The sequence below is a fragment of the Mobula birostris genome, chromosome 27, assembly GCF_030028105.1.
Source record: "Mobula birostris isolate sMobBir1 chromosome 27, sMobBir1.hap1, whole genome shotgun sequence".
Taxonomy (NCBI): Eukaryota; Metazoa; Chordata; class Chondrichthyes; order Myliobatiformes; family Myliobatidae; genus Mobula; species Mobula birostris.
Window position 1 is genome coordinate 8,214,100 of NC_092396.1, and position 26,883 is coordinate 8,240,982.

At 43.3% G+C, this 26,883-nt stretch overlaps 1 protein-coding gene across 4 annotated transcripts in view; it reads left to right on the forward strand.

Annotated features, from left to right (window-relative positions):
• Positions 1-26,883, forward strand: part of pik3cd (phosphatidylinositol-4,5-bisphosphate 3-kinase, catalytic subunit delta) — a 241,690-nt gene that overhangs the window by 172,739 nt on the left and 42,068 nt on the right. For all 4 annotated transcript variants that reach the window (XM_072245380.1, XM_072245381.1, XM_072245382.1 and 1 more), the window contains 3 exons: positions 865-1,020; positions 10,938-11,027; positions 20,503-20,724. In XM_072245380.1, the coding sequence (XP_072101481.1) occupies positions 865-1,020; positions 10,938-11,027; positions 20,503-20,724 (468 nt within the window). The remainder of the gene's footprint in view (positions 1-864; positions 1,021-10,937; positions 11,028-20,502; positions 20,725-26,883) is intronic.

The following is a 26,883-nucleotide window of genomic DNA, read 5'->3' on the forward strand; positions in this document are numbered from 1 at the left end:
GAAAAAAAACAATATATTTTAGTGCAAGGTGATCAAACTGGCCATAGTGTTGCTGCACTGATTAGGGTTTGCCAGTTGATTCAAGGTTTGAAGCGAAGTACTTGTTCTTGAACCTGGTAGTTTTTGGCTTTTGTGCTCCTGTCCAATGAAAGCTGCTTGAAGATGGTTTGGGCCGGAATGTTGAGGTCTCTGATGAAGTGTCTCCTATGATACTACCATGGTGGGGAGGGATATGCCCGTGATGTGTTAGGTCGAGTCCATTACTCTCTGCAGCTTCTCACGTTCCTGCACATTTAGATTGTCGTACGAGACCATGATGCCAACAGTCTGGATATTTTCAATGGTACATCTATTTACTGTATTTGTTTATTTAGAAATACAACACAGAACAGGCCCTTCGGGCTCAATGAGTTGTGCTGCCTAGCAACCCACCTATTTAACACTTGCCTAACCACAGAACAATTTACAAAGAACGATTAGCCTACTGACCGGTACATCTTTGGACTGTGGGAAGAAACTGGAGCACCTGGAGGAAACCCACACGGTCACAGGGAGAACGTACAAACTCCTTACAGATAGTGGATTAATTGAACTCTGAACTCCAACACCCCGAGCTGTAATGGCATTGCGCTAACTGCTACAGTATCGTGGCTCCCTACATATCTATAGAAGTTTGTTCGAGTGTTTGGTGACAAACCAAGCCTCCTTATCTTCCAAAGAAAGTAAAGATGCTCGTGTACTTTCCTTGAGCTCTAAGTTGTATTGATTGAGAGAGAGAAGGAGGAAAGGTACTAAGATGTTTGACTGTGATATGATTTACTGAGACACCAGCGAAAATTACCCTTGTTGTTTTTCTTTCTCCAGTACATCTGTCATTGTATGTCCAATAACCTAACACCACACCTGACAATGGTCCATAGCTCCACAATAAGGATGTACCAAGATGAGCAGTCTACTGGCATGGGGCAAATCACAAAGAGCCGGACACATTCCAAGCCACCACCACTTCCCGTTAAAAAGGTAAGCATGGTGCATTCTCTCAGCTGGTGTCAGAATCAGGTAGATTATCACTGACATATGTCGAGAAATATGTAGTTTTGTGGCGGCAATACCGTGCAGGACAAAAAGTAAAATTACTAGAAGTTACATAGTGTAAAAGTCAGATAACAAGGTAGTTTATGGGTTCGTGGACTGTTCTGAAAGCTGATGGCAGGGGGAAAAATTTTGTGGGAACATTGAATGTGTGCCTTCAGGTTCCTGTACCTCCTCCATGATTGCAGTAACCTGCATAGGCCGTGTCCCAGATGGTGAGGGACCTTGATGGGTGGCGACCTTTTGAAGATACCCTCGATAACTGTGATGGAGCTGGATTGAGTCTACAGTTCTCTGCAGATTTTTCTGATCTTGTGCATTGGCCCCTAAATACCAGCTGGTGATGTAAACAAGTCAGAATGCTTCCCACGATATATCTGTACAACCTTGCTAGAGGCTTTGATAACATAATGAATCTCTTCAAACTCCTTATGAAGAAGAGCCTCTGGCATGTTGTGCCTTCTTCATAAATGCAACATTTTGATGGGCGCTGGATGGATCCTTTAAGATGCTGACACCCAGGAACTTGAAATGGCTCGCCCTTTCCACTACTGACTCTTAATGAGGACTAGTGTGTGATCTCCCAACTTTCCCTCCCTGAAGTACACAATCAATTCCTTGGTCTTACTGACTCTGAGAACAAGGTTATTGTCATGTAGCCAATCTATCTCACTCCCGTACACACGCAGAGAACGTGTGGTTCTAATAAATCTCATTAATTAACAGAAGAAATCACATCACTTGTGCATTATTGAAGAAATGACACATTATAATTACTGTGTAAAAAAAAATAGCGCAACCAACATGCACGCAGTCAGCTTAACCAGGCCGAACAATGAGCAAATAATCCTAATTAAATTTGTTTATCCTATTCCTATATGCATAGCTTCGTCCTTCGCTAACTTAATGCTCAGATATTAGATTAGATTAGATTAAGAGGACACTCAGTCCTCGTTTATTGTCATTTAGAAATGATACAATGTGAATCCAGAGTGATATCACAAAATAAAAACAGGACGAACCAAGGACTAACACTGACAAGACCACATAATTATAACATATAGTTACAGCAGTGCAAGGCAATACTATAATTTGATAAAGAGCAGACCATGGGCATGGTAAAAAAAAAAGTCTCAAAGTTCTGATCGACTCCCGATAGTCCCGATAGCAGGCAGCAAAAGGGAGAAACTCTCCCTGCCATAAACCTCCAGGCGCCAACAAATGCTGATGCATTGGAAGCACCCGACCACAGCTGACTCTGAGTCCGTCCGAAAACTTCGAGCCTCCGACCAGCCCCTCCGATACAGCCTCCCGACCCCGCCCCGGCCGCCGAGCATCAGGCAAAGCCAAGGACTCGGGGCCTTCTCCTCCAGAGATTCTGGATCACACAGTAGCAGCGTCAGCAAAGAAGGCATTTCAGAATTTTCTCCGGATGTTCCTCTGTGCTCTCACATCTGTCACCATCAAATCAGGATTGTGCACGGCACTCTTCTTGACAAATAACAGATATCATTTCACCGGAGCGGCCGCTGCGCGCTGTGTCGCGCCGCCATCTTCTCCTCCCATTGTAATGGATCTTTTTACCTGAATGGTATGTACTTGATAAAACATCTTATCTGATGTGTTAACACTTCAGTCCTGATGAAGGGTCTTGGCCCGAAAGGTCGACTCTTTATTACTCTCCATAAATGCTGCCTGACCTGCTGAGTTCCTCCGGCACTTTGTGTGTGTTACTCTGGATTCCCAGTGTCTGCAGGATCTCTTGTGTACATCATTTTATGCGGCTTGTAGATGTCTCTGCAGTATTAGTTACTGACTAAACAGCAGAAACTTCAATCAGTCAAAATTAATGATCTGAAGCCAACAAAAACTAATCCAGTACCAGGATGGATATAAACAAACCAAATATGCTTGGACCATAGCCATCCTTTATTCAAATCCACCTGGATTTGTATTTATAATAATTTCCAGAGATACATAATTCATTGAACATGGTGTTACAGGTAGTTAGGGTCGTAATGAGAGCTTTTGAAACATTGGTTTTCATAAATCAATGTATTGAGTGTTGGGTATTCAATCTTTCAGTAATATTTGAGTAATATTGTAAATATATTGTTTGATTAAGCATTCTTTGTTGCTTACGTAATGCATTATGGGTTATCTGTGGAAGTACATAAATGCCATACGCCAATATGTCACCATGTTATACGTGCGCACCTCACTTAAAGTAAAAACAAAGTTAGATTCACATTCCAGACTCCCTTGTTTTTATTTTGATTAGCTTTATGTTTTGGAGTTACAAAACATAACATTGAGTGCAGGAGTTGGAATGTTGCATTGAAGTTGTATAAGCTGTTGATGAAGCCTGTTTTGGAGAACTGTGACACACACAAAATGCTGGAGGAACTGAGCAGGCCAGGCTGCATCTATGGAAAAAACTACAGTCGACGTTTTGGGCTGAGAGCCTTCAGCAGGACTGGAGGAAAAAAGAGGATTTTCTCCAGCTCTGCTGAAGGGTCTCAGCCTGAAAGGTCAACTGTACTTTTTTCCCACAGATGCTGCCTGGCCTGCTGAGTTCCTCCAGCATTTTGTGTGTGTTGCTTGGATTTCCAGCATCTGCAGATTTTCTCTTGTTTGCAGTACTGTGTGCAGTTTTGGTCACCTACCTGCACGGGAGATATCAATAGGGTTGTAAGAGTGTGGAGAAAATTTACAGAGATGGTGCCAGGACTTGAGGACCGGGGATATAGGGAAAGGTTCAATGGTTAGGACTTTATTTTCCTAGAGCGTAGGAGAATAAGGGGAGATTTGATAGAGGTATGTAAAGTGATGAGTGGTATTTACAGGGTGAATGCAAGCAGGCTTTTTCCACTGAAGTTGGGTTAGACTAGAACTAGAGGTCATGGGTTAAGGGTGAAAGGTGAAATGTTTAAGGGAAACATGAAGGGGAACTTTTTCACTCAGAGGGCGGTGAGAGTGTCGAATTAACTCCCAGTGGAAGTGGTGGATGAGGGTTCGATTTCAACATTTAAGAGAAATTTGTATAGCTGTGTGGATGAGAACGGTACAAAGGACTATAGTCTGGGTACAGGTCAATTGAACTAGGTAGAATAATAGTTTGGCATGGACTAGATGGGCCAAAAGGCCTGTTTCTGTGTTGTAGTGCACAATAACTCTGCAGGTTTAGTGAAAAAGAGCAAATATTCTGTTTCCAAGTGGAAAGTAGAATGTTTTTTTTTAAAAAAAGGAAAATTGCAGATTAGCAATGAATTAAAATATTTTAATGCATATTAGAGGTTACACTGTGGTAAACAAGGCAAGGCTTGCAGGAAGTATGCTATTGAGGTGATCAGTCACCTAGAGTTCAAGATGTAGTGAAATACATTGGGGACTTTTATAATGTATTGATGTAGTTTAATACACAGCAATCCTAGTGTATTCTATCATTCAGAGTTATAAATAGACAGTGTGCTTCTCTTTAGTGTCTCTGTAATGTGCGGTTAATAATGTTTAAGATGCTAATCTGACATGGTGCGTTCGGCAGAATTTCAATGCATCAGCCTAATCTCTGCTCTGAGCCCCGATTAATAGAATTCACATTGGAAGTCTTGTGCACCCTGCCAGTGGTGTTTGCTTGTGCTCCTTTTGTTAGTTTGATCATGGGAAGAGGTGAAAAGGGCCCTATGGTTCAAGTGGCAAAGCTTTCTTCAAATCCCGGCGTTGCGTGGAGCTCCTCAGTTCAGCCTTTACTGAGCCACACACACACACACACACACACACACACACACACACACACACACACACACACACACACACAAACACACAAACACACACACAAACACACACACACACACACACAAACACACAAACACACACACACACACACACACACACAACACTCTAGAGGAACTTAGCATGCCAGGCAGCATCTGCAGAGGGGAATAAAACAGTCAAAACCTCTTTTTTTTTTATTGAATACACCGCAGAATAAGCCCTTCCAGCCCTTTCAAGCCATGCTGCCCAACTATCCCCGATTTAACCCTAGCCTAATCACAGAACAATTTTCAATAAACAATTAACCTACTAACTGGATTATGGGAGGTAACCAGAGCACCCAGGGGAAACCCATGCGGTCGTAGGGAAAATGTACAAAACTCCTTACAAACAGCCGAGACCTTTCATTAGGACCTGTTGACAGTCCCAATGAAGAAACTTGTCCTGAAACATTGTCCGTTCATTCACCTTCATGAATGTGCCTGACTTGCTGAGTTCCTCCAGCTTTTTGTGTGTGTGTTGTGTGTGTTGCTCAAAGTTTCCAGCATCTGAAGAATTTCTTGATTTCATCCTTTATTGGTCGGCTTTCATCAGATCAGAGTAACCACCTCAGTAGCCAAAATCTTGGTGTTTCCTTCAATAGACTGTAAGGCAAAAGAGCAGAATTAGCCACTCAGCCCATCATATCTGCTCCATATCTCATCATGCCTGTTTTACTATCCCACTCAACCCCCTTCTCCTGCCTTATTAATCAAGAACCTTCAACCTCTGCTTTAAATGTACCCAATGACTTGGCCTCCACAACCGTCAGTGGTGATGAATTCCAAAATTTACCACCCTCTGGCTAAAGAAACTTCTCCTCATCTCTGTTCTAAAGGGCTATCCTTGTATTCTGAGGCTGTGCCCTCTGGTCCCAGATTCACCTACTATAGGAAAATCTTCTCCACTTCCTGATGTTAGGAACAGATGGCACTTAAAGCATTGCTCCTCAATGAGCAACCAACTTCCCTTCAGCTGAGGAAGATTGAGAGAGAAAGATAGTGGGCAACTTAAAAAGGGCTACCATGGAGCATAGCACAATACAGATTGGCGCATGCCATTCAGCCCACAATGTTGTGCTGACATTTATCCTACTTTAAGATCAACTTAACCCTTCCTTCCTACATTTTCCTTTGATCCATGTGCCTACCTACGAGTCTCTTAGATGTCCCTAATGTATCTGCCTCTACCAGCACCCCTGGCAGTGCGTTCCATGCACCCATCACTTTCTGTGTAAAAAAAAAACTTACCTCTGACTTTCCCCGTTAAACTTTCCTCCAAACACCTTAAAGTTATGCTCCCTTCATATGTGCCATTTCCTCCCTGGAAAAATGTCTTTGGCTGTCCACTCGATCTATGCCTTTTATTATCTTGTACACCTCTATTAGGTCACCTCTCATCCTCCTCCTTTGCTCCAAAGAGAAAAGCCCTAACTCTCTCAAACTGTCCTCATAAGATTTGCTCCCTAATCCAGGTAGCATCTTGGCAAATCTCCTCTGCATCCTCTCTAAAGCTTCCATGTCCTTCCTATAAAGAGGCGATCAGAACTGAACACAATACTCCAAGTGGTCTAACCAGAATTTTGTAGAGCTGCAACATTACCACCATGGAGTGGATGAATATTTTTAACTCAAACTGCATATAGCTGAGATCTTATGCTTTGTGTTTGGTTCGGTGGCTTAATAGGTAATCTTTGTTGAAGGGTGTGTATGTATGTAAACATTGATAAATGCAGGTATGGGTGTCTGCATTTATATGTGCTAGACCATAAGGCAATAAGACACAGGCTAAGAATTAAGCTATTTGATTGATCAAGTCTGGTCTGTCATACCATTATGGCTAATTTATTAAACCTCTCAATCCCAATCTCCTGCCTTCTCTTTGTAATCTTTGACACTCTAACCAATCAAGAACCTGTCAACATCTGCTTTAAATATAGCCAATGACTTGGTAATAAATTCCACATATTCACCACTCTCTGGCTAAAGAAAGTCCTACTCATCTTTATTCTAAAGGGACATCCTTATATTCTGAGGCTGTGCCCTCTGGTCCTAGACTTCCCTTCTACAGGAAACATCTTTTCCACATCCGCTCTATCTAGGCCTTTCAATATTCGAGAGATTTCAATGAAATTCCCCTCATTCTTTTAAACTCCAGTGTATACGGGTCCAGAGCCATCAAGTTCTCGTCATACATTAACTGTTTCATTCCCATGCTCTTAAATCTTCTCTGGACCCTCTCCAAAGCCAGGACATCCATTTTTAGATATGGGGGCCCAAAACTGCTCACAATTCCCCAAGTGCAGTCTGACCAATACCTAATAAAGTCTCATTGTGCATGCGTGTTGAGTGGCACCATAACACAGCACTTTACAGTACCAGCGACCCAGGTTCAATTCCCATCACTGTCTGTAAGGAGTTTGTCTGTTCTCCCCGTGACCATGTGGGTTTCCTCCACGTGCTCCGGTTTCCTCTCACAGTGCAAAGACATACTGGTTGGTAGGTTAATTGGTCATTGTAAGTTGCCCCGTGATTAGTTGCTGGGCAGCATGGCTTGATAGGCTGTTCCGTGCTGTACCTCAATAAATAAGTAAAAAACGAATGTGTTAAATCTGCAGGTGTATGAATGTGTGTGGAAGTCCCTGCACATGATTGTGAACAATTCTGATCTGACGTACTCTTTTCTGACCACTTTCTTTAGTAGCAGTTCTCTTTGTTCCTTCACGGCATGTTTTATAATACAGCATTACAATATCACTATTGTGCAGAGATCTAAAACCAGTTGTAAACACCACAAAGCTCTGCTGTTGGAGCCCCTTGGAATCTTACAAGGTTTAGAGTGGAGGTATCACATGCTGTGTCGTCGATGACCTTCCAGAGGATTGGAATCGGCATGTGATCCGTTTCCCTGTAACAGAGTGGGGGGGGCGCGGTTTACAGGCAAACTGAGCTGAGCTTGATCAGCATCGGTGATGCCCCACTCACCCTGATCTGTCCACTTGTGCCGCAGAAGTGGGAGTGATGTGTCGGCTGAGGGCAAGTTAGAAGCGGGGCATTTAGAGTAACACACGCAAAGTGCTGGATGAACTCAGCAGGTCAGGCAGCATCTATGGAAAGGAACAAAGGTTTGATGATTTGGGCCAAGATTCTTCATCAGGATAGAGCAGCATTTGTCAGACAGGACTCGTCTCTCAGCACAGGAAGAGGCCTTTTGGCCCAGCGACACCATCCTAGTCTTCAAGCACCCACTTACACTCACACCACCCCCCTGTGGAGAAGTTTCCCACAGATTCCCCTTAAATATTTCACCTTTCACTCTTAACCTGTGACCTCTAGTTCTAGCCTTATCTGAGGGGAAAATGCCTGCATGCGTTCACCCAAACTATACCCCTAATAATTTTATAAACAGTACTGTGCAGAAGTCTTAGGCACATATGTATAGCTAAGGTGCCTAAGACCTTTGCACAGTACTGTAGTAATTTTATGTATGGCACTTTATTGCTGCTGCTACAGAAATAATAAATTTCATGACTTATGTGAGTGGTGATGAACCTGATTCTGATATGGGTCTCGATTGTGGACTGAGAGTGAGAAGGGGGCAGGGAGAGGGGAATCACGGTAGGGAAAGGGGAAGGGAGAGGGGAGGGAGTGGGAAGCACCAGAAAGACATTCTGTAATGATCAATAAACTAATTGTTTGTAATCAAGTGACCTTGCCTGGTGTCCCAGGGCTGGGTGTGTCTGCACTTGTGCCTACCCCAGCCCTGGCACTCCTTCTCTGCCACCTGTCCCACACCCCTCTTGTGGCACTCCACCCTTGCTACTCCCAGCATGTTTTGCTCCTGTCGGATTTGTAAACTTGCTATCCACTCCACACTGATCAATACCGAACTGTGCAGAAGCCAGAGGCACCCTAGCTAGATATACATGCCTAAGATTTTTGCACAGCACTGTACACCTATCAAGTCTCCCTTCGTTCTCCTATGTTGCAGGAAATAAAGTCTTAACCTATTCATCCTTCCCCTATAACTGGGGTCTGACTGTCCTGTCATCATGCTTGTAACCTATTGATCTTTTCCCCATAACTTGGGTCTGACTGTCCTGTCATCATGCTGGTAAGTTTTCTCGACATGTTGTTGTTGTTCATCCATCGTTGTCGTCGATGAAGACCTCGACACCATTATGTACTTAGAGGATGGTGAATGTGTGGAACTTATTGCTATGGACAGCTGTGGAGGCCAAGTCATTGGGTATATTTAAAGTGAAGGTTGAGGTCAAAAGTCCATTTTGTACTTTTCAGTACTTTTCAGGAGTATTCAGTAGTCTGATAACAGTTTCTGATTAGACTGGGTTATTTGGCATGTCCAAATTCTTGTCAGGATCCCTCTCTTAGAGTTTGGAAGTGTGAACAAGCATATTTACGTGTGTGTGTGAGAGAGAGAGAGAGAGAGAGTATGTATACAACAGAAAGAGAGAGATTGAGAAAAATTCAGTTTGAGAACCCTTCAGCAGAACTGAAAGAAAGTTTAAAAGTTCAAAGTTATTATCTCAGTACATATATGGCACCATATACAACCCTGAGATTCATTTTCTTGCAGGCATTTACAAGAGAACAGAGAAATACAATAAAATCAATGAAAAACTACACACAAAGACTGACACACCCAATGTGCAAAAGTCAAACTGTGCAAATATTAATAATAAATAAGTAAGTAAACAATGCTGATAACATGAGTTAATTTTAAGATACCCAGACAGCTGGACAGGGCAAACTGAATATCTCTGATAAGCTGAGGCTCAGGTTGTCATGGAGATGAACTATTGATGAAGTTATGTGTTTGTTAGATTAATGAGGGAAGTCACAATGGGAATGCAAGCAAAGAAGCATGTTGAAGTTGCACACAGAGCCAAAGGAAATACCCAGCAAGATGACCACATCAGTGCCTTTGGAGACAAAAACAGTTGACGTTTAGGGTCATGCACCCCATGTCAGGGGTTGTTTCAGATTTCCAGCACTTTGGTTTATTTTTATTTTCTGTTCTATTCTTGCTCTTCAGAGTTGTTTTTCTAAACATGTTATGATGAGTCCAGTGCATTTTTTCTGCACTGAAGCCAATCTAGTCCCTACTTTGTATGAATTAACTTTTTTTTTATCTAGAGGTACAGCACGGCTGGCCTAACGAGCCGCTGATGGCGGGGAGGGATGTGCCCCTGATGTATTGGGCTGAGATTACTACTCTCGGAGAATTTGAAAGTGTGAGCAAGCATACACTCAGTGGCCACTTTATAAAGTACAGGCGGTACCTTAACAAAGTGGCGAACTGAGTGTATTTCTAGATGCTTGTGGTTTTCTGCTGCTGTAGTCCATCCACTTCAAAGTTCAACGTGCTGTGCATTCAGAAATGCTCTTTTGTACGCCACTGTTGTAATGCATGGTTATTTGAGTTAGTGTCACTTTCCTGTCAGCTTGAACGAGTTATTTTCTGACCCCTTTCATTAACAAGAAGTTTTTGCCCACAGAACAGCCACTTACTGGATGTTGTTTTGTTTTTCACACCATTCTCTGTAAACTCTAGAGACTGTTGTGTATGAAAATCCCAGGAGATCAGTTTCTGAGATACTCAAATAACCCTATCTGGCTCCAATGATCATCCCACAGTCAAAATCACATAGATCACATTTCTCCGCCATTCTGATGTTTGGTCTGAACAACAACCAAACCTCTTGACCATATCTGCATGTTTTTATTCATTGAGTTGCTGCCATATAACTGGCTGATTAGATATTTGTAGTTACGAGCATAATTATACATTATATACAATAATATACTTATTATAAGTAATAATACCATTTGGGTATTAGGTGTACCTAATAAAGTGGACACTACGTGTATATCTGTGTGTACATGTGCATGTATGTATAATCATTCAAATGATTAGTTGCTTCTGTTCGTCCCAGTGAATCACCAACTCTGCTCACCTGTTGTTGACAAAGGGCATGTGAACTGACGCGGTGATTTCCTTTTCTATTTCAGCAGTCAAGCATCAGTCTCTGGGACCTGGATAAGCCTTTTACAATCACTTTGGTATCAGGAAGCAAAGTTAATGCAGATGAAGGAATGAAGGTTGGTGCAGCTCCTTTCTGCCTCAATGTGAACAGATCCCCTTGTTTACTGCATCTGAATGATTAAAATATATATATATATATATATATATATATATATATATATAGATTACATGTCATCAGGCCTCACCTCACCACACATCCACATTAGTGTTGTCAAGCAGTCTGCAAAACTCAGCAACACAGGAAGCTGGAGGTTTTAAGTTTCGACCTCTTGAAGCAAGATATTGCTTCTTAGAATCATGATTTCCCGGTAGTTAAATGTCTTTTTTTCTGCGGTTTCAAGCAGCAAGGGGAAGTTTAGGGTGAAGTTTTGCCGGGGAGAGAAGGGGTTGGTGGACATGGTCAGCCGTGCAAGTGTCATTTTGCAAGGGACTGCCTTGTAGGCGAGACATTTGTCAACGATGAGAGCGAGATAACTAACCAGCAAGCGTTGTTTATAACAATTATTTTGCGGGGAAGAAATTGTTCTGTTTCCTCGAGGCAGATTTTTGGAAGATCAATTAATTTTCCAACAAAGGACTTGTGATTCTTTTAACAGGACTTGAGAATTAGAGGTGCAATATTCCTGGAAGTTTTGTTGTTCTCCCTGCCTCTAAGCACTGACCATTAGCTAGCCTACAAGACTGGCTGGAATATTGTGTGTGATTTTTGTCTCCATGCACAAAGATGTTGTCACTGATTAACTAGACGCTGAATCCTGCACTCATTCCTCAAACATCCTTTATTTTACTTGTCCCCGTCACCGCACAGAGAAATGCCTTTTTTATACAAAATTAACTAGAAGTTATGAGTATTGACCATTTGGTAAGCTGTGTATGTTTGAATTCCATTCACAATACCAGTGAAACTACAAGATAACAATTGATGATACTTTGAAGTTAGTAAAGTAATTGTTCCTTAGTTGGTGTGTGTTTCACATCCTTCCATTACGTTCCTATTCTTCATAAGTGAAATTGCTCTGGCCCTCCTGCTGTGCAAAGGGAAACTATGCTCTTCAAAGACCTTTCTTGCCTTGGCTGTTTTCACTCTATCTACATTCTGTCCTTGCCTGAGCATTATGTTAACCCTTGCCATGCCACAACTTCCACAAGGGGTGGTACACATACCTTTGAGGCAGTGGTCTCATTGTACGGATTCAAGGCTTCAGGGGCGTGTCCATTGAGGAGAAAACGGTAAGATTAGCATAACCATCTCAATGAGTTCAGAAGAGTGATCGGTGGTCTCAATGAGCATGCAAAATCCTGAGAGGGATTATCAAAGTTCAAAGTAGATTTATTATCGAAGTATGTATACTATATACAACTTGAGATTCGTCTCCTCATACACAGCCACAAAACAAAGAAATGCAGTAGAACCCATTTAAAACAAGATTGAAGTCTGTCAAACACCCAATGTGCAGGGGAAAAAACAAATCATGTAAATGATAAAAGTAAGCAAATAGCATTCAGAACTGATTTCACGACCTGATGAAGGGTCTTGGCCTGAAACCTCAGCTGCTTAATCCCCTCCATAGGTGCTGTCTGACCTGGTCCCAACAGGGATTAATCTGCCTATCAATCCTTCTCAGAGTGTTGTTCTGAGAGGAATTGATAGTCAGATGCTGGGAGCCTGGAAACATGGAGCTAGTGGGCATTGTCATAGATTTAAAGTCAGCTACTTAAGACAGGGAATAGTGGAAATTTCTTCACTCAGAGCAGGGGTTCCCAGCCTTTTTTATGCCATGGATCCCAAACCATTACCTAAGGGGTCTGTAGACCCCAGATTGGGAACCCCGGACTCAGGGATGTCAACTCTTGGAATTTTTTTGTCCCAGAGTGCAGTAGATGGACTGCCATTGAGAATAATTCAACTGTAAGACTGATAAAATTATAAAACCGATGGAGTCTGAACAGAAAATAAATCAGCCATGACCTTATTGAAAGTTGGAGCAGCCTCAGAAGACTTTATTCCTTATACCTTCCCCAGAAGACGATGCCTTTACCACAACAACTCAGACAAGGACATTTTCTTTGTTTCCTGATTGGACAATTGGTGATGTTCAGTGAAATGGCCTTTCTGCTCATTTCAAGCGTTTAATAACGAGAGCAAAGATGATTAAGAAACACAACTTTAATTGTACTAAATTGAGAAACTGCAGGAACCCGAAATTAAAATAAAATGCAGGTCACACTCAGTAGGCTGGGAGGGATCTGTGTTCAAGAAGACAGCATTAACACTGTTACAAGAGATTTGGTGTTAGCGTTGTTAATGTTTCACATTGAAGACTCGCCATCAGAAATGGGAAAGAGAATGTCGGTGGATTAATGGGAGCAATTGGAGACTGAAAGTATGACAAAGGGAGCCTAAAATGGTGTAATATGGGGTTTGACCGACAGGTGAGGTTGAGCTAACAGTGAGAGGAAAACAGACCTATTGTCACAGGTGGATGACTCACAGCAGGTGAACAGGTGGAATCATAGAAAAGTACAGCACTGGATCAGGCCCTTCGGCCGATCTAGTCCGTGCCAAACCAGTTAAACTTCCTACTCCCATCAACCTGCACTGGGGCCATGCATGTACCTGTCCAAATTTCTCTTAAATTTCGAAATCGAGCTCGCATACACCACTTGTGCCGGCAGCCCATTCTAGACTCTCACCACCCTCTGGGTGAAGAAGGTCCCTCATGTTCCCCTTGAACTTTTCACCTTTCACCCCTAACCCATGACCTCTGGTTGTAGTCCCACCCAACCTCAGTGGAAAATGCGTGCTTGCATTTACCCGATCTATACCCCTCAGTTCAGAAGCAATCAGGGAAATGCCAGGTACCTGAAATTGTGGAGTTCGATATTGAGTCTGGAAAGCTGCAAAGTGCCCAGACAGAAGATAAGGTGCTGCTCCTCAAATTTATATTGGGTATGTTGGAAAATTATGGTGGATGTCACCCTTGGGCACCATTTGTACTGCAATTCTATTGTGATAATATTTTACTTTGAGCTATCTCCTGTTGAACTGACTTTAAAACATGATTCACACAACAGTTTTACAACTTTGTGTGTGTGTGAATGTGTATGAGAAGGTGGGAAAGGGGCTTGTTTTGCTGTCACAGTCTTGCTTTGTTCTGTCGTTGTTGCCATTGTTGCTGGTGTTGATCTACCGAATGTGCTGGCCACGTGTGGTGACACTTGCACATCTTTGGGCTTGTTGGTTGTTAACGCGAACATCGCCTGTCACTGTATGTTTTGATGTGCTTGTACTAAATAAATCAATGTGAATTTTGTCTAAATCTAAAGTGTCAATGGCAGCATCTCCTAAACTCACGGTCTCTTAAACTTTGAAAAACGGGGTATTTGGGTGCAGGTGACATTCACCTTATGCCAGTTCTAGGTCACACACAACACCTCATTGGAATTATATCGCTGTCCCTTCATTGTTGTTGGAACTCAGTGTGGAATTTTTATTTATTAATTGAAAGATAGAACCAGGAACAGGCTCTTCCAGCCCAACGAGCTCCACCACCCAGCAACCTACCGATTTAACTCCAGCCTCATCACAGGACAATTTACAATGGTCAGCTAACGTACAAGCCAGTGCCTCTTTGGAATGTGGGAGGGAACCAGAACTCCCAGATGAAACTCACGTGGTCACGGGGAGAACCTACAAAGTCCTTACAGACTGTGCTAGAAGTGAACTCCAAACTCTGACACTCTGAGCTGTAATAGTGTTGTGCTAACTGCTACATAATCGTGCCACCCATGGTAGCAAAGTGTTTCTGTATATATTAAATGGAAAGTAATATATGATTGTGATTTTTTTTTGAGAACTTTTACTGTTTTTCTCTGAATGCCTTCATTGCTGAGAGACAATCCATCTTGTTTGACATTGCCGATATCTTTCCCTGATCTGTTCCTTGTCTTTTGTTCCTCTACTGTCGGTCTTGTCTCTTAACTTCTGGTTTTCTTCCAGCACTCTATGGGCAAGGGTCCAGGTGGAAGTAGATGGGACGAGGCAGAATAATAGTTCAGCACGGACCAGATGGGCTGAAGGGCCTGTTTCATTGCTGTAGTTTCTATCACCCATTTCACTTAAAAATAAAGCACAACTGGTACACGTAAAGCTATCAGACTGACTAAAACTCCAACTTGGGGTGCCACGGTAGTGTAGCGGTCAGTGCGACACTGTTACAGCACAGGGCGTTGGAGATCGGCGTTCAATTCCAGCATCCTCCGTATGAACGTTTGAAAATTTTTCCTGTGTGCTCATGGGTTTCCTCCGGGTGCTCTGGTTTCCTCCCACAGTCCAAAGTCCTACTGGTTAGTAGGTTAATCGGTAACCTTGTGATTAGCCTTGGCTTATTAGATGGGTTGGTGGGCAATACAGCTCAAAAGCTGAAAGGGCCAATTCTGCGCTGTATCTCTAAATAAATCAAATTAAATTATCGAAAGACATTCATTATTTCTCTTCCCACAGATCCGCTGACCAGCTTTTCCTCCGTTTTCTGTACTCAGTTCGGATTTCCATATTTGCAATATGTAATATGACTACGTATGACTGAAATCCATCTTGCCATGTCCTGTCACTGTTGCTGTATCCTTGCGACTTTGACCCAGACTTCAGCTGTCCATTGGACAAGGCGGTCTGGATGTCAATCTTCCTCCTGCAGAGGTTAGGTGTAGTCAGACAATCAGTTCTGTGGTTTTGTTTTCACTGAATCACATCCTGTTGGAGTTTTGACCATCTACGTGGATGCCCGCTGCACATTCAGAGTTTCTGTGGTGAAACAAGATTGTCATCAAAATACTTTGGAGCCTTGAGCATAGAGTCATAGAGCACTACAGCACAGAAACAGGCCCTTCAGCCCATCTAGTCTGTGCCAGTCTGGCTCACTGCCTAATATCTGCACCTGGACCATAGTCCTCCATACCTCTGCTGTCCATGTACCAGTCCAAACTTCTCACAAATGCTGCAATTGAATCCGCCACTTCTACTGGCAGCTCGTTCCACACTGGCATCATCCTCTGAGATAGAAATTTATTAGAAGTTCCAGTATTGGCTGCAAATGATATTTGCAGTTGGTTCTGGTAAAATCAGCAGACTGGAAACACTGGGAGGGGAATGTTTGGTGGCCTGTACTCCAGTGTGCAGGCCCATCTGGTGTGAATTTGAAACCAGAATCAGTCCGGTTTATTATCAATGATCTATGTCGTAAAATCTGTTGCTTTATGGTAGCAGTACCATGCAATGCATATAAGCATTACTATAGGTTATGATGAGAAATATTTTAAAAATTCGTAGGTACAGCAGGCAGCATAATGGTTAGCACAATGGTTTACAGTACAGGCGACCCGGGTTCAGTTCCCGCTGCTGCCTGTAAGGAGTTTGTACATTCCCCACATGACTGCGTCCAAAGGCATACCGGTTCGTAGGTTAATTGATCATTGTAAGTTGTCCCCATGATTAGGCTAGGATTAAAACGGGGGATTGCTGGGCGGCACGCTTCGAAAGGCCAGAAGGGCCTACTCCGTGCTGTAACTCAAAAAACAATTACTACAAGTGGGGAGAGAGAGAGAGAAATTGGAAACTTGTTTTGCTGTTCATAGGAACAAAACTATTATACTTAGGGCTTTCGAATTTAATAATATTATTGGAGTTCACTTGTGGTGTTCGTAAGTCAGGCATTTGTAACCCAGGGAAGACCCACGATGGAAAGAATTTAGGAAAAGTCTCCGTGTCCATTGGAACTTCCTGACAAAGGAACCACAGGCAAATCTGTAAATCCTGAACAATGACTGATTATCTTTCCGGCATTTTCTGGTTTCGTTTGAATTCCTGTTTGTTATTAAAGCTTTCAAAAGCAAAATTCAAATTGTCACTTTCCAAATATTTCAAGTATTGACATTTAAAATTCTACCCAATCTCATGTTTGTTCATTATTTGATCATCTGTGGGAACTGCTGTGTGGAACGGACTGCAGAAGTGATTACCCTGGAAATGTATGTGGTGTTTTGGAAGTAGAAAGGCCTGCAGTAGTTCTCAAAGACTCCAGATGTTCACCAAAATTACTTGAGTATCCTGTGCTTGCCCTGTCTCTGCCCTTCTCATGACTGCTGGTTAATGTTCCCAGGACGCTATCTTCTCCCTCGATGAGTCATTCTTTCTATGCAAGCGGCTTTTCATATGGCAACAACTTATCTCTATTCTTTTTTCTTAATTTTTCACTTGCTGGACAGAATGAAGATTTATTGCTGCTTGAATTAGGTGCCTTTTTTTTTAAAGGCTACAGAAAGTGGTGGATGTGGCCCAGTCCATCACAGGCAAGGCCCTCCCCACCATTGAGCACATCGACAAGGAGCATTGCCACAAGGAAGCAGTGTTCATTATCAAGGATCCCCACCACCCAGACCATGGTCTCTTCTCACTGCTACCGTCAGGCAGGAGGAACAGGAAACTTGGTCCCACACCATGCGGTTCAGTGGTTATTATTATTCAGTTATTATCCTACAACCATCAGGCCCCTGAACTGTCACAACTCTGACTCGATTCCACAGCCTACAGACATACTTAGATAAAAATTTACTTTCAATTTTGAACTTTGACTTAAGTGCCTTGTCCAGGTTTTTCCTTGCTTCCAAAACTAAAACTTGTCCCGTTCCCCACACCCTCTTCTTTGAAGCACACCATTTAATCACCTCATCTCTTCAAGAGCTACAGTTTTTGCTTCCAATAATATGTTAAAATGTTCAGGTTTAGGAACAGCTACTTTCCTACAACCATTAGATTCTTGAACTGGCCTGCACAAACCTACCCCTACCTCTGTAATACAACGTCACGGACCACCTCTTGCACTACTGTGAACTTGTCTCTGATTGTGTCTTTCTCCTTTGCACTCTGTTGTATTTGCATAGAATTTGTCACTCTCTCTATCTTCACTCCCTTGTTTATAGTCATAGTCATAGTCATACTTTATTAATCCCGGGGAAAAATGGTTTTCGTTACAGTTGCTACATAAATAATAAATAGTAATAGAACCATAAATATTTAAATAGTAATATGTAAATTATGCCAGGAAATTATGAAATAAGTCCAGGACCAGCCTATTGGCTCAGGATGTCTGACCCTCCAAGGGAGGAGTTGTAAAGTTTGATGGCCACAGGCAGGAATGACTTCCTATGACACTCAGTGCTATTTGTCCTGTGTGCTGTCTCTACCTACCTCTGATTCAGTTGTAAGCAAGTTTTTCCGTTGTACCTGTACTTCAATGTTTTCGGGCCCCTTATCTGAGAAAGGATGTGCTGGCTTTGGAGAGAGTCCAGAGTAGGTTCACGTGAATGATCCCAGGAATGAAAGGGTTAACGTGCAAGAAGCCCTTGATGGCTCTGAGACTGTGCATGCTGGAATTTAAAACAATGAGGGGGGCTGTTATTGAAACCTATCGATTATTGAAAGGCCTGGATAGAGTGGATGTGGAAAAGATGTTTCCAATAGTGGGTGAGACTAGGACCAGAGGACACAGCCTCAGAATAGAAGGACGTCCCTTTAGAACAGAGATGTTGAGGAATTTCTTTAGCCAGAGGGTGGTGAATCTGTGGAATTCTTTGGCATAGACGCCTGTGGATGCCAAGTCATCAGATATATTTAAAGCGGAGGTTGGTAGATTCGTGATTAGTAAGGGTGTCAAAGGTTACGGGGAGAAGGCAGGAAAATAGGGTTGAGGGGAAAAATAAACCAGCCATGATCAAATGGCAGAGCAGACTCAATGGGCCAACTGGTCTAATTCTGCTCCTGTGTCTTATGGTCTTAGGTACCTGTACATGTGACAATAAAATTGACTTGCCTCAACTTGAATATAGTTTGGCTAAATGTTACTCATTACAGGAAGTTGTGCCCGCAAGCCATTCAGTCCTTTTTTCCTCCAGGATGACTGTTGTTTAATTGAATTATGTCTCAGTCAGAAACTGACTCAGTTATAAACACCTTTGTAACGAAGTGCAATTGGTTGATCAGTTTAAGGGTTCTCAGTGCAAGAGGAACACATGGAGGACTGTGTACAGCTTTGGTCTTTGCACCTAAGCAACTGAAAGTCAAAAAAAAACTGCAGGTGTTGGAAATCTGAAATGGAAAGTGAGAAAAAAATAAAAAAGCCAGCCTGTCTAACCTCACCCTATATAGATAGAGAGGATAGCCAAAGACATTTTCCCCAGGGTGGAAATGGCCCATGTGAGGGGGCATAATTTTAAGGTGACTGGAAGAAAATACAGCAGGATATCAGAGTTTTTTTACACAGGGAGTGTTGGGTGCATGGAACGCCCTGCCAGGGGTGGTGGCAGAGGTGATACATTAGGGGCATTTAAGAGGCCCTTAGACAGGCAGATAGATGATATAAAAATGGAGGGCTATGCAGGAAGAAAGGGTTAGATTGATTTCAGAGTAGGCTAAAAAGTCAGCACAAGGTTGTAGACCGAAGGGCCTGTACTCTTCTAAATCAGTCTAACGCATTTCTAAATACTTTTTAAAATCTAGTTAAGCTCATTTTGATTGTTGAAGACATTTAGAAACAGTTGAAATGATTTTTAATAATATGGATTTCAGCAGATATAGCTGGGCCTTTGGATCCAATTCCATATGCACTGCCCTCATTGTTCAGCATCAGATTCTAACACAGAGCTCAGAACATAGAACACCTCAGCACTGTACAGGCCCCTTGACCGACAATCTTGTGCTAGCCTTTTAACCTACTCCTGGATCAATCTAACCCTTCCCTCCTATACAAATGTACTTTGAACTTTTTTACATAGCCCTCCATTTTTCTATCATCCACGTGCTTATCTAAGCATCTCTTAAATGCCCCTAATGTACATGTCACCATCACCCCTGGCAGGGTATTCCACACACTCATCACTCTCTGTGTAAAAAAAAACTTACCTCTGCCATCCCCTCTATACTTTCTTCCAGTTGCCTGAAAGTTACTCCCCCTGGTATAAGCTATTTCTGCCCTGAGGTAAAAGTCTCTGCCTATCCACTCGATCTTTGCCTCTTCAACACACACACAGTGCTGGAGGAACTCAGCAGGCCAGGCAGCATCTATGGAAAAGATGATTCAGGCCGAGATCCTTCATTGGGACTGATGTAGGGTCTCGCCCGAAATGTCGACTGTACTCTTTTCCATAGATGTTGCCAGGCCTGCTGAGTTCCTCCAGCATTGTGTGTGTGTGTGTGTGTGTTGCTTGGATTTCCAGCAAATGCAGATTTTCTCTTATTTGTGACTGATCTACACCTCTTATCATCTTGTACACCTCTATCAAATCACCCCTCATCCTCCATCGCTTCAAAGAGAAAAGCCCAGTTTGAATTATGAAAGTTATTAAGGAAAGCACATGTTGATTTATCCAGTGGTGATCTAGAGGATTAAACCAGCTTGCTTGTAGATATAATTGGAGACCATTTACCACTCCAGTTATTTGCTGCTTATTGTTTAACCGTCCTTGTCTTTACCACAGCTTGTCGTCCAAGCTGGCTTGTTTCACGGGAGTGAGATGCTCTGCAAAACGGTCTACAGCCAAGAGGTCAACGTGAGCTCTGAGCCAGTGTGGAATCAGAACCTGGAGTTTGACATCAATTTCTGTGACCTTCCACGGATGACGCGCCTCTGTTTTGCTTTGTACGCGGTGATCGAAAAGGCCAAAAAGGCTCGGTCGACGAAGAAGAAATCAAAGAAAGCGGTAAGTTCGGTCTGCACTGCCAATCCATAACCTGTGGTGGTAAAAGACAAATGCTTGTGTTTACATGATCTAAGTGGGTGGTTTTTCACCTGGTTGCATTCAGGTAAATTCATCGTTATGACGACTTTGCAAAAGACTTGGTGCTCTGCTTGAGAAAGAAGTTTAATTGCATGAATGCAATTTCCGCGACCGAAGGGCATTTTAGAACAGAGATGAGGAAGAATTTCTTTAGCCAGAGAGTTTTGAATCTTTGGAATTCAGTACCACAGACGGCTGTGGAAGTCAAGTCATTGGTATACTTAAGGCAGAGGTTGGTAGATTCTTGAATTATCAGGGCATGAAGGGATACAAGGAGAAGGCAGGAGATTGGGGCTGAGAGGGAAAACAGATCAGCCGTGAACAAACGGCCTAACTCTGCTCCTATATCCTATGGTCGTATTAGAATCAGAATCAAGTTTAATATCACTGGTGTATGTCCTGAAGTTTGTTGTCTTGCAGCAGTACTACATTGTAATACAGAATAATAAAAAGTATAAAATGCAATAAGTGTGTAAAGAACATTAAATAAATAAGTAGTGCAAAAAAAGAACAAACAATGAAAAAAATGGTAAAGTGGTGTTCATGAATTATTTGTTCAGTCAGAAATCTGATGGTGGAGGGGAAGAAGCTGTTGCTAAAACATTGAGTGTGTGTCATCAGGCCCCTGTACCACCACCTTGAGGGTAGCAATGAGAAGAATGCATGTCCTGGGAGATGGGAGTCTTTAATGATGGTTTAGTTAACATCACAGCAGTCAATAAGCATGGTGGATTTCAGTCATACACAATACATATTGAAAATATGGAAATCCAAGTAAAGAACAGAAAATGGTGGAAAAACTCAGTGGGTCAGGCAGCATCTGTGGGAAGAGAAATAATTCTTCCTCTCCAGTCCTCAACCTGAAACGTTGATGGTTTATTCCCCACCAAAGATTCTGCCTGACCTGCTGATTTCCTCCAGCATTTTGTATTTGCTACTCTGGATTTCCAGCATCTACAGAATCTCTTGTATTGAAGAGAAGTAATTAATGTTTTTAGATCATTTTAGTTAGAGTTTTAGTCAGTCTGTGTTTTTTTTGAGTGAAATCCAATTACACAACACACTCTATTTCCCATCAGAACTCCCCTTCCCCACCCCCAGAGCCTGAAAGTACGTACCATTAAGTTCAAGTTCAGCTTCTGTCCCACTGTTAACAGACCCCTGAATAGACTTTTTAACATGGTCTCTTGACCTCGCAGTCTACCTCATTACAGACTTGCACCTCACTGTCTGCCTGCATTGCACTTTTTCTATAATTGTAACACTGTGTTCTGCTTTCCATTATTGGCTTTTCCCTTTTCCCTTGTATTGCATCGATGTACTGATGTGATGAGATCACACGAAAAACAAAGTTTTTTACCTCGGTTCAAGTGACAATAATAAAACAGTTTGCCAATGGTTTCCAGGTTACTTTGACTCACTTCAGATGTTTGGCCAGGGTCATCCCGATCCCCCAGGTCAGTTCCCTTATTGGGGTCACAGAGGACTGCCCGCATGTCATACCTTTTGGAGATTTGTGGGGGATTGTTATCTCACAGGTGTTCGACATTGGGCACAATGTGTGGTCCTGCCAACGTACTGACAGTTTGGGAGTCTTACAGCTTGGAGACATGCCATTCGGCCCAAATGACACCCAGCGAGCTGGTCCCGCCTTTGCATCTTTGGCCCATAGCCCTCTGAACCTCTCCTAGCCATCTACGTATCTCTCTGGCTATCCATCCCATAGGATGACAATGGTTCCTTTCAGTCAGTTAGTGGGGTGGTACCCCACTCTTCAGAAGGGAACAGTGTGTGCGTGAATGGATTTTAGGTCAGTAGGGGGTAGCACAGGTCCAGACCCACCCTCTCGACATCCCCTCCCGGATCCAGCGGCATGGTGGGGTCCAAGACAGCTGGGGGAAGTTCTGTTGCAGTGAATGGCCAGACCAAGCTTCGATGCAAGGGATGCCCTTTCCACGCTTCATGGCACGTGTTTGCTAGATGGCCGTTGACCCTACGAGAGGGTTCATCCGCCCTTTGACAGGTCTTGTTTTTCATCCTGCAGGGTGTCTACCCACCCTCCTCACCAGGCAAGCTTGGTGGGGGAGCCAGTTCGGTTTAGTCGCCGACCACCCAACCATGCGACAGGTAGTACTGGGGTTACATGGTACCAGTAGCACTCAGACGAGTGACCTGACCAGAATCTAGGCAGTATCTAGACAGCTTTCAAATGTTGCCAATGTGCCGGCTGGTGGGGTGGAGATACATCTCTACCAAAGAAGGTGTATGGCACTCCTTCCCTGCTGGTCATCCTTGGGCAAGGTGAAACACCTGCTTAAATCCCCCCCCCCCCACCCTTTTGGATCAGGGTCACGGGAGCAGGTGGTGGATGGTCGTATGAACAGCCAGCGCATATCACAAATCCTGGTTATGTGACCACAGACGCCAGGCAGACAATCTCTGAAGAGTATTGATAATGGCTGGAGTCACCCGTCTTGTAAAGACACTGCCCAGAAGAAGGTAATGGCAAACCACTTCTGTACAAAAGTTTGCCAAGAACAATCACGGTCAATGAAAGACCGTGATCACTTACGTCATATGACAGGGCACAAAATGATGATGATGAATTGAATGCCCCTTCCTCAAACACTGTTTCTGGCAGCTCTTTCCAAATATGTATCGCCCTTTGCATGAAGAATCTGCCCCAGATGTCCCTGGCACAGCCAGGAGTGGTGGAAGAAGCATATATGTTAGAGACATTTAAGTGACTCTTAGATAGCCACATGAAAAATGGAGGGCTACGAAGGAGGGAAGCTGGAGTAAGGTTATAGGTTGGCACAACATTGTGGGCTGAAGGGCCTGTATTGTTCTATGTTCTATGGTTTAACTTCTAAATGTCTCACCTCTGATTTTAAACTAATACTCTCTTGCTTTTAGCACCCTATTGTCCATGTGACACGACACATGATGATGATGATTGTCTATGACCCTCATGGTCTTACCAAGCTCTTTCAGGTCACCCCTGAGTCTCCTGTGTTCCTCTCCTTGTAACTCAGGTCCCCAAGTCCAGGCAACGTCCTGGTAAATGCTTTCCACTTTAATGATATCTGTCCTATAACAGGGTGACCAAGGCTATGGGCAATAGTCCAAGCACACCCTTACCAACTTCCTAGAAACTGCAACAAAAGATCAATGAGATTAGCTGTGTTTGTCACATGTACATCGAAACATATAGTGAAATGCAGCATAGTAGGCTCACAATTTAGTAACCCTAGCCTGTATTTCTTTTGAATGTGGAAGGAAACCCACGCAGTCACGGGACGGATGTACAAGCTCCTTACAGATAATGGCAGAAATCAAATGCTGATCATACAGCTGGCACTGTAATAGAGTTACGCTGATCATTGTGCTGCTGTGCCATCCCTGTGTCATAAGTGAAATCTGAGGTAGTTACCTCAACCTGACAGAACAGACTAAACCCAGACTGATTTCCACCCGCTCCCCACAAGCCCATCCAGGTGCAGCGACCCCAGTCACCCCCCCCTCAACTGCCCAAGGGGTGGAGTAATGGGAATCAGAGCCCATGACCTCTGGACCCAAGGGATGCCACACGATGGGTGCTGTTATAGATGTGAACAACGCAGGGGTGGGCCATTTGGTCCATCTAGCCCATGCTAGCCCTTTCTCCACCAGTACTAATCACAAACACAAGGAAGTCTGCAGATACTGGAAATCCAAAGCAACACACACACACACACACACACACACAAAATGCAGGAGGAACTCAGAAGGTCAGGCAGCGTCTACGGAAGTGAATATACAGCCGTCGTTTTGGGCCAAGGCCCTTCTTCGGGACTGAAATAGAAGGGGCCAGGAGAAAATCCCACACTAAAAGGATGGAGGAAAGGGGAAGGAGGCTAGCTGGAAGGTGATAGGTGAAGCCAGGTGGGTGGGAAAGGTCAAGAGCTGGAGAGGAAGGAATCTGAGTAGAGGGGAGTGGACCATGGAGAAAGGGGTGGAGGGGACCGAGGGGGAAGTAATAGGCAGGTAAGAGGCCAGAATGGGGTATAGAAGAAGAGGGGAGAGGGAAGGAAATGAAATATTAATCCCATCTGCCCACACTGTCCTTCCAAATGCCTTGCCCAATTAAGGCAAAGAGGGGCACCAGATGAATTTCCTGAGTGTTGCAAAACAGCCCAGGAACAATCGTTACTTCATTTAACTCTGTAAAGAAATTAATCATTGTTTGCATAATACTGAGATAACAAATATTATGTAATAGAACTTAAAGCCATATAATTTGTAGTAAAGAGTTGTATGTACAGCTGTGTGTGTCTGTGTGTGTGTGTCTGTGGCGTGAGTGAGTGTTTATATGTGCAACTTTATACATCACTGATTCATGCAAAGTGTTTTATCTGTAATTGCACACGCAGTACAGAAGACATGGATACCTGATATACTGTGCTTTACTACTGTGTAAGGAGAGGCTGCAGTGTAGTGGATATTACTTGAGGATCCCTTGCTTGGATCAATCCCTTACCCACCCTTGGCTAGGTTGAATCTGAACTTTACCCTGTCAGGGTCAGAGATCCAAAGTCAAGAGGTCCGAGGTTGGTCGATGGTCCTTGAGGTCGAAGGCCCATTATCAGCAGGTCCTAGTGCTGAAACCCAGCAGTCAATCAGTCTGGAGGTTGAAGCCCAGAGGTCAGTCAGTCCAGGGGTTGAATCCCAGAGGTCAGCAAGTCCAGGTACTGAAGTCCAGAGGTCGGACGCCTAATGTTGTGAGTCTGGTCTGGAGGTCAAAGTCCAAAGATTGAAGCCCCTTGGTCAGCAAGTCCAGTGGTCAGAGGCGCGATGTTTGTGAGTCCTGGGCCACATTCTGGAGGTCAGAAGCCCCAGAGGTGGCCTGTGCTGGGGTAGGAGACCTGCTTGTCTCTGTGTGTGTGTGTGGACGCGGGTGGGGGGGTAGGAAAGGGGCTTGTTTTGCTGTTGTTCTTTATATGTTGGCTGCATGGTGTTTTGTTGAACTATGTTGTCAACAGAATGTGTGGTGACTCTCGTTGGTTGCCCTACCACACCCTTCAGGTGTGTTGGTTGTTAACTCAATCGAAGCATTTCACCGTATGTTTTTGATGTACTTGTGATAAATAAACTTGAATCTTGAATGTTGAAGGAATACAGATCGGGCTTGGCCACCTCTGCCTATAGCTCGAGCCTTCTAGTCCCAGCAACATCCTCGTAAACTTTTTTGGCTCTCTTTCCAGTTTAACCACTTCTTTCCTATAATGGTGACACTTGCAGGATGTTCCTAGCCCATCCACAGATTTATCTTGTGCCGAGGATAAATTTATGGACATACATTTAATCTATGTATATAAGCTATCTTACATATTTATATTTATTGTGTTTTTATTATTGTGTTCATTATTTTATTGTGTTTTTTTAGTGCTGCATCAGATCCGGAGTAACAATTATTTTGTTTTCCTTTACACTTGCGTACTGGAAATGACGTTAGACAATTTTGAATCTTTCTGCCCCACGCCTGCAGTTCAGAGGGAGGAAACTCCATGACAAGATCCTTGTTTAGCTCCCTCTCATCTCCCTGACCTTCCTCTGTCCTAGTTGAGGAAAGCTGAATTTGAATGCCTGTTGCCTTGCTGATGGAGGTGGGGGGTGTGGAGAGAGATGGAATTAACAGTGGTGGAGTGGAGGTGGGGAGTGCAGTGAGATATCAGCTGGGGGAATTGGGCAGAAGCCTTAAACCCCACATCTCCAGGTACAAGAACAGCAACTTTCCTCCAAACGGTCAGGTTTTGAACCATCCTTCACAACCCTAATCACTACTCAGTATAGCAACACCGGATGTTTATTTTGTTCTTTTCATTTTTTTTCTTGTCTAATGTTGCATAATTTATGTTTAATTTGTCGTTCTTGTGACTTTTGTGTATCAGGTGCCCTGCCTGTGATGCAGCTGCGTTCGCATTTTTCATTGCACTTGTGCATACACGGAACATGTATAGACATAGTACAGGCCATTCGGCCCACAATATTGTTCTGACCTTTTAACCTTCTCTAAGATCTATCTAAGCCATCCCTCCTACA